The following is a 15,895-nucleotide window of genomic DNA, read 5'->3' as shown; positions in this document are numbered from 1 at the left end:
GGCACTTCGCAGTCTCCTCTAGCGATTGCCCTCGTATTGAGTCCTCTATCAGGCTTCCTTTTGATGAATTCCCTTAGGGGAGGTGGCCATAGGCCATTTAGGGTCTTATATATTATACTAGCCTGTTTAAATACCTTAAAATTTGCACTGCGAGCATGTAGATCTGCTATTTTAGAAAAAATCGTGAATTTGCCAATCGCGGAGTCAACAGCCTGGCCACGCAAGACTAAGTTGGATGAGTTTTATTTCATGACAAAAATAATGTATTTTACAGAGCGGGTGGGGTGCTAAGATTGAGGTTTCCCACCGCGGAGAGTAGACTTTCAACAACGCAAAACTACATTAAGGTGAGTGGTTAGGTGAGTAGCGAAGTAGGCCTAGTTTTGTTTATTTTGACTGAAGTTGAGCCCTCGTGCAGGGGCGTCAATTGGGTATGGCAAGGGGATGCAGCTGCCATACCCTGGGTCCAGGGGGAAAAATGCCATATCCAGCCCAAGAAACCGTAGAAACCTGTGTAAAAAACTGTAAAACACCAGTTTTTTTTAAGACATTGTGAAAATAGCCGATCTACATGCTCACAACGCATCGCAGCGCGAGGCGTTGTGAGCATGTAGATCTGCTATTTTCACAATAGAACCATGTTATACAAAATGTAATGCCTCTTTTCCATGAGGACTCCCATCTTTGCCATACCCTAGCTTTTGCTGAACTGACGCCACTGAAGTAAAGTAAACCGTATATTGGGAGCAGCAATTTGGTGTGCAGACTCTTTTTTTCTTTTATTACAAATTTACTGTAACTTTAATGTAACCTGCAATAGTGTGACTATTAATTCCTTTTGTCAATAAGTCGTGTTTTTATCAGCAGTTGCCAGTTAAGGCCCATTCCCACTGGGCCAGATAAAGAGATAAAAAATATCTTTCTCCATTCAAGTGGATGGTAAGATACAGATAAAAAAATATCTGTGACAGATATTTTTTATCTGTATCTTACCATCCACTTGAATAGAGAAAGATATTTTTTTATCTGCCTTTAAGCTTAAAAAACTGAATGAATGTGGTGGACCAACTTCATAAAGTAGATCATCTCTTAAATTAGCCAGTTGTCTTATATGCAACACTTATGTTATATGCAACACTTAGGTCACTGATGACGAGACACCATTGCAGTATTTTACATTTTGGACCCAAGGCAGACTCATTCACAATTATAAACATTTGATATTTACCATTTGAATACATACTGTAGTGATTGCAATGCTGTTATGGACTCAAATTGCCATTAAATATACATTTTGACAAAAATATTAATTTGCTGCTTAATCTGCTGCCTTTTATGTTCCGTTTTCCTTTGAGGAAGTCACGCGCCTGGACAGAGATGGTCCAGGGTTAGGGACTGGCCCTCAGGCCATATGTTGCCCATGTGTGGCCGCTTAAAAACATGACTATAATGCCCCCATCTGGCAATGTGGTGCTACAGCAAGGGGTTTTAAATGGCTACCATTTAAAGCAGTGGTTCTCAACCTTTTCAGGCCTTGACCCCCAAAATAATCATATTTTAACTGGGGACCCCCCAAAATAACCATTTTAACTGGGGACCCCCCACCCTGACGAACACTAAGAGTTGAGGCATCAGCTATTTTCACAATTTCTGCCTCAATTTGGCCAATGTTTAATTTGTCATTTTAGAGGTATTAAAAAGTCCTTCAATTGTCACTTTATAAATGTGCAGTTACCCTCTATACACTTAAACGTTATGTTGGTTTGTTCATTGTTGAGTGAGAAAACAATGTTGCACATCAAGTTAATCATCTGTCTGGAGACCCTCCAAAATAATTTGGGGACCCCCTTCTTGAAAACTGCTAAGATCAAGTATAAGATTGTTTATCAATGCAATGGGTTTACGCAGTGGACGCATGACAATAAAAAGTGATTGACAATACCAAGTAATGACTATAACAAACAACAAAATACCCTTTTCTTTTGTTATCTTTATTGAATACAAATATGTCATATTTTATGACATTAATTGTATATCTCTGCTGTCGGGCCGAAACCTCCGAACTCAAAAAAAATCATTTTTGGGAAATTAGATCATGTGGAGTTAGGGGGTTTTGACCTAAGGGCTTTTTGCTACTTTTCATTGGTTCAATATTATTTTAACCAACACACAGACGTAAAGGGTGTTCAATAGCACATATTTATGAAAAAAAGAGAGGGCCAATCGTGTGGAGTTAGGGGTTTTGTCCCAAGCCCTTTTTACTACTTTCCATTGGTTCAATATTATTTTAAACACTCAGCTGTAAAGGATGGTCCATATCCCTGATTTATGCCAAAAAAAAAAAATCAAAAACCTCAAAAATGGAGTTTTGGCCAGACAGTGACGATATGCTGGGTTTAATTGAAGACATTATTCAGAGGCTTCTTTTCCCTGTGAAAAGATGAATATATAGCTTTAGACTACATTCAACGTTCATTTTTATCTAAATCTTAAATAAATGATAAACTACATAATGTCACATTGCATCATGCAGCGGTGTAATGTACAATGTTGATGTGTTTGTACTTTACTTGAGTATTTCAAATTTCCAATACCTTTACTTCTACCCCACTACATCTCAGAGACAACTAGGCTATTATACTTTTACTCCAATATACCGTAGTTACAACTTTAGTTATACTAAGTTATACCAATGTGCCGCGATGCGACGCATTGTGAGCTTGAAGATCTGCTATTTTCAAAAGAGTTGTATACATTTTGTACATTTGAAAACGAGTGAAATTGGACATTCTGCATACTTTCTACTTTCGGTACTTTAAGTACATTTTGAAACCAATACTTTTGTACTTTTACTCAAGTACATTTTGAATTCAGGACTTTTTCTTGTTGTAATTGTAATTCACAACTCCCCCAAGTCCCCATCTTTAACCAATCCAGTGAATTTGATTGGTGCAGGGCTTAGCATGGATCATCCTTAACCCTTAAGGCCTAGAATTATATCTGCTATTTTTAACCAGTGAAAAATAGCAGATATACAAGCTCGCAGCGCGGCACCGAGTGCCGCGCTGCGAGCTTGTAGATCTGCTATTTTTGAAAAAGTCGTGAAAATGTGTGCAAATCTTTGAACATATGTATTTTTAAAGCGAATGTTTGTAACTAAAATTTTACTCCTGGGGGTCCCTGGAACTAAATATTTTGAGATGGGGGTCCGTGGCCAAATACATATCATTTTGGGGGTCCTTCACAAGAAAAAGTTTTAGAACCACTGACATAGTAGTCTCTCAAGAACAGACTAACTGAGCTCCATTTACGTGAAAAGGACCTTTTCTTTGACGATAGCTAGCTGATAGCCTGATTGCTGACATAGAAACATAGGTTTTTCAAAAAAAAAATCTAAAAAGGATTCAAAAGACAATAGCAGATCTACAAGCTCAATAGTTAAAGCATAAAATAATAATACACTATAATGTGTACCCGTTCTAAATGGGTTAAATTCAATTAATTATTTCAATGGACTAAGATCTTGTCTTATTTGACAGCTTTCCTGCCCTGGCATTTGGCCTTTGTGCCCTCAAAGATTTTACAACACTAAAGGCCTTGCCCCTAAAATAAATAAATGACAGGCCTGGTACCTTGCCAGCATCGCGGGTCTTAGCTCTCATCTTGTTGACCTGGGCCTCAGCCATGTCGGCGCGCTCCTCAGCTTCCTCCAGCTCGTGCTGAGTCTTTCTGCACTTGGACAGGTGGATGTTGGCCTGTTCCTCCTGGAATTATGAGTAGAGATGCTTCAAAAGAGCAGTCTAACCCTGGAATTAATTTATACTTTAACCATTGAAAAATATCAGATATACAAGCTCACAGCGCGGCACCGCTGTGAGCTTGTAGATCTGCTCGTGACAACGTGTAAAAAAAATCTTTGAATATATGTATTTTTAAAGCGAACATTTGGAACTCAAATTTTGCTTCTGGGGGGTCCCGGGAACTAAATATTTTGACATGGGTGTATGTGGCCACATACATATCATTCTAGGGGTCCTTGACATGAAAAAGTTTGAGCACCACTGACATAGGACTTAGGAGACATTTATAGAATCGGGTCAAAAATATTTACTTCAAATTTTCAAAAATAGCAGATCTACAAGCTCGCAGCGTGGCACTCGGTGCCACGCTGTGGGCTTGTAGATCTGATATTTTTTAACAGTTAAAGCATAGAATAATGGTTAAAGTAATAATGCGTTCCTGGTCTAACTGGGTTAAAAGTGTGGTAGCGGCTGGGACCAATATGCAGCGCGTCCAACAGCTCATCGCTGCGTGCCTGGCTGGCTGACATAGCAGTGGACGTAATTCCAGCACGTCGAGCTCAACGCAGACATGACTGACTCTAGCACTTTTTTGTGTTAAATGGATAGTTCACCCCCAAAATGACTTTTTTCCCCATTCATTAACTGCATGGAGACTACTTGAATTCATGGATATTCTTTTTGTATGCCAATAATTTGAGGAGAACAAAGCAGGCTATTTGTGTCTCCATAGGAAACCACTGCTGGTCATCAAATTATTGTCTTAGGAATGCGACAAAAAAATTAAAAATAAAAAACACCCATGAATTCAAGTCTCCATGCGGTGAGTAATCAATAGAAAAAAGGTATATTTTGGGTTAACTATCCTAGTCCGGGAAAAAAAGGGTGATTTTTGGCTGAACGTGGATTCGCCTGTAAAAGTTTTTTTCTCAACTGATTCTTGTAGCTTGGGGTCACCTCTTAAGGATTCAAGAGGATGACCAGTGATATCCATTGAGCATTTTTTATTATTAACCCCTTAATGCCTGAAACATGGGCTCCCATTGACTTTCTATACAGGAGGAAAATACCCAGAAAAAGATTATTTTTCGGGGTATTTAAGGAGGATCTGAGGGGTCTAACTAGGGGTTTGTCATGATGCTGAATCCATTGCAGGCATTTGTTTTGCACAAAACACATTCCGTGGGCTAGAAATAGCCTCAGAAAACAATACACGTATGGGTGAGTATTCATGTTAGTCGGAGGCCTTAGGTTTTTTTTTCTCGTGCTAATCAGTCTAAAAGTGCAAAATTTTGCACAGATGTAGCTCAGGGCATGCTCTAATGATTTAGCTAGGTCGGCGACCTTCGGGGTCACCACAACACCCACAAAACTCTGAAAAGTGATGACTCATCACTTTTCATCACTAAAGTCGATGGGAGCCCAACTTGATTTGGCCGCTGTGGCGACCCCGAATGTCGCAGACTCGGGCGCCCTAGCTAAATCATTAGAGCAAGCCCTGAGCTACATCTGTGCAAAATGTTGCACTTTTAGACTGATTAGCACGAGAAAAAAAACCCTAAGGCCTCCGACTAACATGAATACTCACCCATACGTGTATTGTTTTCTGAGGCTATTTCTAGCCCACAGAATGTTTTTTGTGCAAAACAAATGCCTGCAATGGATTCAGCATCATGACAAACCCCTAGTTAGACCCCTCAGATCCTCCTTAAATACCCCGAAAAATAATCTTTTTCTGGGTATTTTCCTCCTGTATAGAAAGTCAATGGGAGCCCATGTTTCAGGCATTAAGGGGTTAATAATAAAAAATGCTCAATGGATATCACTGGTCATCCTCTTGAATCCTTAAGAGGTGACCCCAAGCTACAAGAATCAGTTGAGAAAAAAACTTTTACAGGCGAATCCACGTTCACCCCCATTTTTCCCGGACTATCCCCTTAATTTTTTTGCCCGAATGTACAATGTACAATTTAGGCATTTAGCAGACGCTCTTAATCCAGAGCGACTTACAATAAGCAAGGTAATACATCAACATCAATACATCAAATGCATAGCAATAGACCTTATTCACAACGTGGCCATCTTGGATCACATGACCACATGGGGTGGCAGCCTGCATTACAAACCATTGTAAACAATGGAGTGATGGTCCCAAAATATGAGTTCTGTTCAACCAATTTCTTTTGACCAAATTGAATGAATGAAGTGAAGAAATATACCCTCACACTGCCACTTGCAGGTTCCATCATTAAAAGCGACGTTTCGGTCGTTTTGACCAAATTGACAAATGGGCAGATGATACTGTAACTTCAACACCCCCAAAAGGATTAATTAGAAGGGCTACAGTAACTGGATTGATTACATCCACGGTAACGATATTCAAGTCAGGTTGCAACCTTGACTTGCTATCTGTGCAGTGCTTGCTCCGTCATCATATTAACGATTTGTTGTTAGTTTGTTTCTGATTAATATACAAAATCACGATACAATAAGTTAATATGATGGCAGAGCACCACCCAGCGGCCACCGCAGATACAATGGTTCACAACCCGGAATAAGCGGCGGTCGAGTTGGATGCACTTTATTTCATGCCAAAAATAGTGTATTTTGCAGATTGGGTGGGGTGCTGAGGGGCACACCACCGTGGAGAATAGACTTTCAACAACGCAAAACTACCTTTGGTTTGGTGAGTAGTGAAGTAGTTGTGTTTATTTTGACTCAAGTTGAGCGCTCGTAGGGTCTGAGAAAACGCGGTCTATTCATTTGCCGACGGCTCTGTCAGAGCGTCACTGGAGGTGAGCTATCTAAAACATGTATGGTCATTGAGCGTATAGGCAAGGGCTACGTGTACTGTATGTAGTATGACTGTACCTTTGCTGTTTACATTTCTGACTAATAAAGTATTCAATCGATGTATTCCTTACCGCTTCCTCAGCCTGCCTCTTGTAGGCCTTCACCTTGATCTGCAGCTTGTCCACCAGGTCCTGAAGCCTGGCCAGATTCTTCTTGTCCTCGTCAGTCTGAAGTGAGAGTGAAACGATGAAGCATGAGTTGTGTGTGACGACGCAAGCTATTCATTCTGTCAGTGGCACGAAGTGAACACAATGACCAGGGGCGTCCCTGGAACTAAATATTTAGAGATGGGGGTCCGTGGCCAAATCCATATCATTTTGGGGGTCCTTCACATGAAAACGTTTGAGCACCACTGAATAGAAACATAGATTTTTCAAAAAACCTTAGGAAGGATTTGAAATATTCAAAGACTTGCACAAATGTTCAAAATAGCAGATCTACAAGCTTGCAGCGTGGCACTCGGTGCCGCGCTGTGAGCTAGTATATCTACTATTTTTCAATAGTTAAAGTACCCAAGGCCCAGAATTTGGTGCGACATGACACAGTACCTGGTAGGTGAGCTCCTTCACCCTGCGCTCATATTTGCGGACGCCTTTGATAGCCTCTGCTCCGCGCTTCTGCTCGCCTTCAACCTCGGCCTCCAGTTCACGCACCTTTAGGATTTAATCATAAATGAGTGGACAATATCACTAGAAACACAAAGAGCTAGCCCTGAATGAGCTTAACCGGTCTGTAACTCTTCCATTTGTACACTCTCAGAGTGATGGTGGTCCTTGCAAATAAAGCATTTGAGAACCGCTACTACTTGGACTACTAATGTCAGTGGCGTCAGTTCAGCAAAGGCTAGGGTATGGCAAAGATGGGAGTCCTCGTGGATAAGAGGCATTACATTTTGTATAACATGGTTATATTGTGAAAATAGCAGATCTACATGCTCACAGCGCCTCACGCTGAGAGGCGTTGTGAGCATGTAGATCGGCTATTTTCACAATTTCTGGAAAAAAAAAAAAAAAAGAAAAAGAAAAAAAAAAAACGTTTTCTTTTTTTTTTTTTTTTACATAGGTTTCTACGGTTTCTTGGGCTGGATATGGCAGCCTGGAATGGTTGTTCAAGTGCAGCTAAACTTGGCATGTTAGTAAATGGTCCACAATTAACAATAATGAATTGCACCTGTGCAGCTGACCTGCGGAACCTGGGAATATAGCATTCTGTCAAGATGGGGAGAATATAATTATAATACCTTGTTAAAGTGACCATTTTGTTACATTTTGCATTTGTAGTTATTTTACTGTAATTTAACAACATAATAACCAGCACAGATAGACAAAGAGACATTCATGGATTTATATTTAAAAGTAACTTTTATTTCCCCTGCTGGACCCAAGGTATGGCAGCTGCATACCCCTGCCACACCCAATTGACCCCCCTGACTAATGTGCCATAGTAAATCAGTGTCATGTTCTGAAGTCAACCTGGAGACTTGACGTTCAGTTATGATCAAAATGAAAACAAAATGTAAAGTTCCTTACCCTGGCCTCCAGTTTGTGGAGCTGCTTCTTGCCTCCCTTCATGGCCAGGTTCTCAGCCTCGTCCAGACGGTGCTGCAGGTCCTTCACTGTGACCTCCAGGTTCTTCTTCATCCTCTCCAGGTGAGCACTGGTGTCCTGCTCTTTCTTCAGCTCCTCGGCCATCATGGCAGCCTACAGTAGGGCATTCACCAAATATTTGAATATTCGAATATTCGAGTATCAAAGTCACTATTCAACGTTGTTCACCGAAGTCGAATATTCGCTTTTTTTCTCTCTTTAAAAAATATATAATTTATAAAGCTTGGCTACATAGGAAGTCATAAGAATGAGTTGTCAATGGTTCCCAAACCTTTTTATGCTGTGACCCCCAAAATAAACATATTTTAACTGGGGACCCCCACCCTGACTAGCACTTGGAATTGTAGGTATTACATTTAATGTGAATCGGTTCCGCAGATGAATATTGTGAAAATAGCAGATCTACATGCTCACAACGCCTCACAACGCAAGGCGTTGTGAGCATGTAGATCGGCTATTTTCACAATGTTCGCCTCTTGTTTACTTAATATTTGACAGTTTGGCCAGTCCTGTCGAATATTCGACTATTCGAATACTTTGAGGTTAAATAATTCGAATACTAAAAATCACTATTCGTGAATGCCCTAGCCTACAGTAGGATTTTGTATTTATTGTGTATGTAAATATTATTACACTAGAGCAGGGGTCTTCAACGTTTTCAGGCCAAGCACCCCCTTAGCTGTGAGAGCATTGAAGCAGGGACCCCCTCTACATAATTGTATAAATGTGTGATGCAGATTTTCATCGATTTCATAGATAGATTCATAGACTTGTTTGACAGCACTGTCATCAGTCTATGTTGGATTCGTGTTTTTAGTTAACTTGACCTTTCACCCTGTACTTGGTCTGCTCTTTTTGACCTCTACACCAAACCCCCGAAAATAGCCGACCTACAAGCTCTCAACGCCTCGTAGATCTGCGATTTTTGACTAAAGTTCTCCACAGAATAGGGATGCGAGGTTTCAAGTTGTTAATTTATAAGAATGATCCTATCACAAAGATTTGGCGGCCCCCCTGTAGTAACTCTAAGGACCCCCTAGGGGTTTCCAAAACACTGGGTCGGGGACCCATTTGTGGGTCATTTTTATGGGTCCCTTTGGTTTTTGTTTCCTACATTTAGATTTTCAGTTGCCCTTTCAAAAAACATATAAAAAAAAATGAATTAAAAACTAAAAACAAAACAAAGTATTTCCGTGCAGTGAAAGACTGCACGGTCGCCTCGGGAAAAACACAAGTTGATCAAATAGAATCCATTTTCTGTTACTGCATCGTCTATTTCTATGTCTATTTATCACTTCTAATATCTTTAAAAAACATTCTTGAGAGCAACGTTTAGTTGTAAACGTCACTGTGTGTTTGTTTACATGGCTGTCACGTTGGATACGGCACAACATTCACGCAGTGCAGCAGGTGCTCTGAGCCGTTGATTAGGCATCGGTCTGATATAGACTGGAGCGATCTGTTAGGCCTAGATTTTTGAATGCTTTAACCAGTGAAAAATTGCAGATATACAAGCTCACAGCGCTGCGAGCTTGTAGATCTGCTATTTTTTTTTAAGTCGTGAAATGTGTGCAAATCTTTGAATAAATGTATTTTCAAAGCGAACGTTTGTAACTCAAATTCTGCGATTGACCAATCAGAATCAAGCATTCAACCAAGCCGTGTAATAACAACACAGAACTAGAAAAGAAAATTTCTAAGAAATTTTAAGTGTGCCTGCAGCTCGCTAAGTCTGTGCAACCTTGTGTAGCGGTTGGTGTTAGCATTAGCGTTATTAACATTAGCATTTTTTTGCATAAACTTTAACATTATTGTTCTTCATATGACACCACCCACATGTCTGTACGACAAACGGTTCACGAGAAAACAGGTCACTTCCTGTTTGGTGAGGGGCACATCCTGTTTGGCGAAATAGGCCCCAATTAAGTTTAAGGACTCTTAATCTTGTCATTTGACGCAACCCGCGTGTCTGTATGACAAACGGTTCACGAGATCAAGGGTCACTTCCTGTTTGGTGAGGGGCACTTCCTGTTTGGCGAAATAGGCCCCAATTAAGGTCATGGACGATTAATGAATTAAAGCTGCAAGCAGCGATGACCGGGCCCTCGCAGCTCTACCCACGTCACAAGGCCAGCAGCCAATCAGAAACCAAACAGGAAGTCAGCCATTTCGACTAATTAGTGGCGTTTTGGCGCATTTTTGGCCGTTATCACGGGTCGCACTTTAACGACAGTTTTGTGAGAAAAAAAAAGTTTTTTGAGAAAAAAAAAAGTTTTTTGAGAAAAAAAAAATTGAGAAAAATAAATTTTTGAGGAAAAAACACTTTGAGAAAAAAAAATTTGAGAAAAAAAAAATTTTGAGAAAAAAAAAATTGAGAAAAAAAAATTTGAGAAAAAAAAAATTTGAGAAAAAAAAATTGAGAAAAAAAAAATTGAGAAAAAGCAAGTTTTTGAGAAAAAAAATTAAAGAAAAAAAAATTGAGAATTTTTTGAGAAAAAATAATTTTTTGAGAAAAAATAATTTTTTGAGAAAAAAAATGTTTTGAGAAAAAAAAATTGAGAAAAAAAAATTGAGAAAAAAAAAAAATTGAGAAAAAAAAAATTCGAGAAATTTTTTTTTTTGAGAAAATTTTGAGAAAAAAAAATGTTATGAGAAAAAAAAAATGTATGACACCAGCCGCGAGTCTGTACGACAAACGGTTCATGAGATGTAGAAGCACTTCCTGTTTGGCAAAGGGCACTTCCTGTTATAGAGGGGGCGGGGCTTAATCAATTACAGCTCATCCCTATTGGCTGGAAAAAGACCAAAGTTGTGTGTGCATTTTAAAGTTTAAATCACGTTGCTAGGCAAAAGTACGGCAGAGTTATGTGGCGCCAAAGTTTCTGGGTTTTTTTCGGAGTCCCCCATTCAAAGTCAATGAGGGTTTTTGCGCGTAGTTTTTTGCGAATTACGTTGCCATGGTAACGCGGATCGGAAAGAAAAGTAATAGCACACCATTCCCGGCCGAGCCGCACGTTTTGATGTATATATTGCGGCGGTGGCGTAAATTGTGCGGCAGTTATTACGTGCCGAAATTTGTGGGATCATTATCATTAAGTATGGGGGAGTACAATAAGTGTTTTGCCATTGCATGGCAGGCACACTTAATAAGAGGAGGACATTCTAACTCACGTCAGTGATGGCTTTCTTGGCCTTCTCCTCAGCATTCCTGGCTTCTTGGATGCTGTCATCCACTTCACCTTGGACCTGAAGCAGGTCAGCCTCCAACTTCTTCTTGGTGTTCAAAACGCTTGTGTTCTAAAATAAACATTCAGTATAACAATGTAAGTATGATGGGCAAGCTACTTGGAAAATATATTAAGCTACCCTACTAGTTACTCTTGATTAAATATAGCTCAACTACACTACAAGCTATCCCCAGAGAAATGAAGCAAGTTACACTACAAGCTACAGTAGAGGGCAAAAGTGGATAGCTACATCAACACTACTAAACAGATTGAAACAGAAAACCCTCTGTCTGGCTTTAAATTAAATGTATACCCCTCACTATTTGGGACACTATTGTAACGACTGGTCTATTTATTTATTTATTCATCCCGACTGCGATGGCCCGGCTACTTGGAAAATGTAGTAAGCTACATTACTAGTTACTCTTGATTAAATACAGCTCAACTAGACTACAAGCTATCCCCAGAGAAATATAGCTAGTTTCCGTTACGCTACTTAGAAATGTAGTTATGCTATGTAGCTAAGCTACTTGTAGCTAGCTACTGCCCATCACTGAGTATACATCACTTGTGTGCACAATATAGGTAGGATAAGTGATATTCTTTGGTGGAAACAAAAAGTGTTTTGTTTAAAGCAGGGGTCTTCAACGTTTTCAGGCCAAGGACCCCTTAGCTGAGAGAGAGAGAGAGATGAAGCAGGGACCCCCCAATACATATTGTATAAAATTGTTTTGCAGATTTTCATAGAATTGACAGCACTGTCATCAATGTTGGATTTGTGTTAATGTGTTTTTTCAGACATTTAACCACTTAAATCGTTGATACTTAGTCAATTTGACCTGCTCTTTTCTAACCTCTACACCAAACCTATTTGCCAGAAATAGCAGATCTAGATCGGCTATTTTTGGCTAAAGTTCTCCTCAGAATAGGGATGCGAGGGTTAATTAGTTGTTCATTTAAAATAATTATCCTATCACACAAGGATTTGGCGCCCCCCCCCCCCCCCTGTAGTAACTCTAAGGACCCCCTGTTGAAGACCCCTGGTTTAAAGGTTAAAGCACTATTATCTGATAGTAGTCATTGCTAGAGTGTTCAGTAACAGAGGTCTCCCTGTCTCTCCAGCTTTTGTTAAACATTTTCAGGTGGGTTGCCAGTATTTATCAGCTTCATTGTTATAGTGTTCCAATTTTGTCTGCTCGTTTCCTACTGTCATCACTTCCAATTTCATTTGTTTAATCTTGTCTGAATTCTCAAGTTTTATCCAATCACTCAGGGTTCAGAATCTCAACCCTGGATAAAATTGGTACCCTGACCTGAAAATGCATTTTCTGTTTAGGCCTAGAATTATTGAATGCTTTAACCAGTGAAAAATAGCAGATATACAATCTCGAGTGCCGCGCTGCGAGCTTGTAGATCTGCTATTTTTGAAAAAGTCGTGAAAATTAGTGCAAATCTTTGTTGGATAGCGGAGTCCCACAATGCAACGCGCTCCATCGCAATTAAAAGAGTGAACATTACCGACCGTCAGCGGTCGGTAATGTTGTGAGCTTGTAGAGCAGGTGGAGCAACAGAAAAGGTTTGAGAACCACTGACACAGTAGTCTCTCAAGAACAGAACTGAGCTCCAGTTAAGTGAAAAGGACCTTTTCTTTGACGATGGCTGGCCAGATTGCTGACATAGAAACATAGGGTTTTTCCAAAAATCTTAGAAGGATTCAAAAGACACTTATAGAATCGGGTCAAAATTCTAATTTTCACGATTTTTCAAAAATAGCAGATCTACAAGCTCGCAGCGCGGCACTCGGTGCCGCGCTGTGAGCTTGTAAATCTGCTATTTTTCAATAGTAAAAGCATAAAATAATGAAACAGAATATAGTGTACCCGTTCTGAAAGAAAATCACTACCCTACCTTTAAGGAGTGCCAATCTTGTTATTTTATTTTTTACCTGTGAGTGCAACAGTCCAGCACGCTCACTAGTTTCCACCAGTTCTTGCTCAGCCAGTTTGCGGCCTCTCTCTGTCTGCTCCAGAGCCGATCTCAGCTCGTCGATCTCAGCGGCCATGAGAGCGTTCCTGCGCTCCACCATGGCAGCTTGCTCCTTCGCATCTTCTTCGGCTCTGAGAGCATCATCAAGGTGCAGTTGGGCATCCTAAAATAAGTCACATTGGAGTTTTTCGTTATTACAGAAAAAGAGATTTCGGAGCGTCTGGCAACTGTACAGTATATCCTCTATGTTGGGTGGAAACCAAAACTGTCACTTATCAGTACATATTATGTACAACTAGGCCTGTTACAATTATTATATAATCGTCTAATCACAATTATTCGAGATAATCGCAATTATTTGACATAATCACAATTATCTATTGTGTTATTGTTATTTAATGGTCAGTTTGAATTTGTAATCGTGACAGCTCTACAGCAGTGGTTCTCAACCTGTGGGTCGGGACAAATTATTTTGGGGGGGGTCCCCAGTGTGCAAAATTGTTTTCTCAAAACGAACCTACATAGAGTTTAAGTGTATAGAGGGTATCTGCAAATTTTACTTTTTAATACCTCTATAATGACAAATTAAACATTGGCCAAATAGTCGAATATCAGAGACAGAAATTGTGAAAATAGCCGATCTACATGCTCACAACGCCTCGCAATGCGAGGCGTTGTGAGCATGTAGATCGGCTATTTTCACAATAGAACCGTGTTATAAGAAATGTAATGCCTCAACTCTTAAAGGTGTAGTTCACCCCCAAAATGACTTTTTTTCTATTGATTACTCACACCATGGAGAGTTGAGTTCAATAATATTTTTTTTGTATTTGTCACATTGCTAAGACAAAAAAAAATGATTTTAGTCAAGCTACTTGTAGCTAGCTACTGCCCCATTGATTCCGGATGGGGACCCAAATGCATTTGGGTCCCCATCCGGAATCAATGGGGGTACATTTATTGTAATCAAATTATTGTCTTAGGAATGCAACAAAAACTCAAAAATATTATTGAACTCAAGTCTCCATAGCATGAGTAATCAATAGAAAAAAAGTCATTTTGGGGGTGAACTACTCCTTTAGTGCTCGTCAGGGTGGGGGGGTCCCCAGTTAAAACATGATTATTTTGGGGGTCGCGGCCTGAAAAAGGTTGAGAACCACACAGCTCTATTGTACGGTACGACAACTCTTTGGCCAAACCTTCAGCTGCCCCTGGAGGTTCCTCAGCTGCTTCTGGGCCTCTGCGGCCTGACGGTTGGCGTGGCTCAGCTGGACCTCCATCTCGTTCAGGTCCCCCTCCATCTTCTTCTTGACGCGGAGCGCGTCGTTCCTGCTGCGCACCTCAGCGTCCAGCGTGCTCTGCAGGGACTCCAGCACCCGCTGGCTGTTCCTCTTCATCTGGTCCATCTCCTCGTCCCTCTCCGCCAGCTTGCGGTCCACCTCGCCCTTGACCTGGGCCAGCTCCAGCTGCACGCGGAGGATCTTGGACTCCTCGTGCTCCAGAGTGCCCTGTCGATTGGTTTGATTGATTGATTGATTGATTGATTGATTGATTGAATTCAGAGTCACTTTAGTGTCACTTAGATGCACTGTTCAATGCCCTGACCCTTCTTTGTATTTACCTACTCTGTATTCTTTTTGCACTGTTTATTTATTTATTTATTTTACTATATCTACTGCATAGTACTGTGTTCTATCTGTCTGTCATATGAGATACTTCAATAGTTTCCTATGGAAATAAGCTTAGTCTTTTCTAGGATCTCCTTTTAGTTGACCTTGTACCAGTGAACTGTACCGTCATGAAACTGTACTTTTTTCTATGCAAACGTCTAATAAAGTCTTCAATCAATCAATCAATCAATCAATCAATCAATCAAACAAACATGGGAAAAACCCACGCTGAGAAGCTCCAATAAAAACATGGTAAAACGACCTGCCATTGTTTCCTGTTGAGACTGGCACATTTCTCCCAGGTTTTTTCATCTCACTCACGTCACTTTGTCTGCTGACCTCACTCAGCGACGTAATAAACAGAAAATAAACAACAATAAAACAATTCACAGGACGCAAGCAGGGGTGATCCCCATGATGTGCACTGCAATGTAGTTTCAAATGCACTACATTGCAGCTTGCCCCAGGAAATGTGCCAAGCTCAATAGGGAACAACGGCAAACGATAAACACTGGGAAAGAATACCAGTTAAAGAAAGTGCATTGTTCTGATGGCCTGTGGGAAAATCTGGGGGGGAATGAGATCATTGTAGCTCCCTCTGGTGTTTGTGTCCATGGGCTTTGCTCACTCTATGCTTTTGTAACCCATTTTTTCATCCAGTGCCAATTGCCTAAGCTGTAATCCTGGGCTCTGCTCTCCCTCTGCCAACCTAGGGAGAAAGCCCCGAACTGAGCTCATGCTTCCTTCAGCAT

The 15,895-nt window shown here is 40.4% G+C and overlaps 1 protein-coding gene across 1 annotated transcript in view; it reads right to left on the bottom strand.

Annotated features, from left to right (window-relative positions):
• Positions 1 to 15,895, bottom strand: part of LOC308306609 (myosin heavy chain, fast skeletal muscle-like) — a gene marked incomplete at both ends in the record, with an annotated part of 56,519 nt that overhangs the window by 764 nt on the left and 39,860 nt on the right. The window contains 7 exons of the mRNA XM_080751648.1: positions 3,633 to 3,764; positions 6,725 to 6,820; positions 7,202 to 7,306; positions 8,183 to 8,353; positions 11,432 to 11,557; positions 13,433 to 13,636; positions 14,673 to 14,981. Of these exons, the coding sequence (XP_080607774.1) occupies positions 3,633 to 3,764; positions 6,725 to 6,820; positions 7,202 to 7,306; positions 8,183 to 8,353; positions 11,432 to 11,557; positions 13,433 to 13,636; positions 14,673 to 14,981 (1,143 nt within the window). The remainder of the gene's footprint in view (positions 1 to 3,632; positions 3,765 to 6,724; positions 6,821 to 7,201; positions 7,307 to 8,182; positions 8,354 to 11,431; positions 11,558 to 13,432; positions 13,637 to 14,672; positions 14,982 to 15,895) is intronic.

Source organism: Nannobrachium achirus, assembly GCF_963921795.1.
Source record: "Nannobrachium achirus genome assembly, chromosome: 21".
NCBI lineage: Eukaryota > Metazoa > Chordata > Actinopteri > Myctophiformes > Myctophidae > Nannobrachium > Nannobrachium achirus.
Note: the sequence above shows the minus strand (reverse complement) of the source record. Positions and strands in the feature narration are given on the sequence as shown.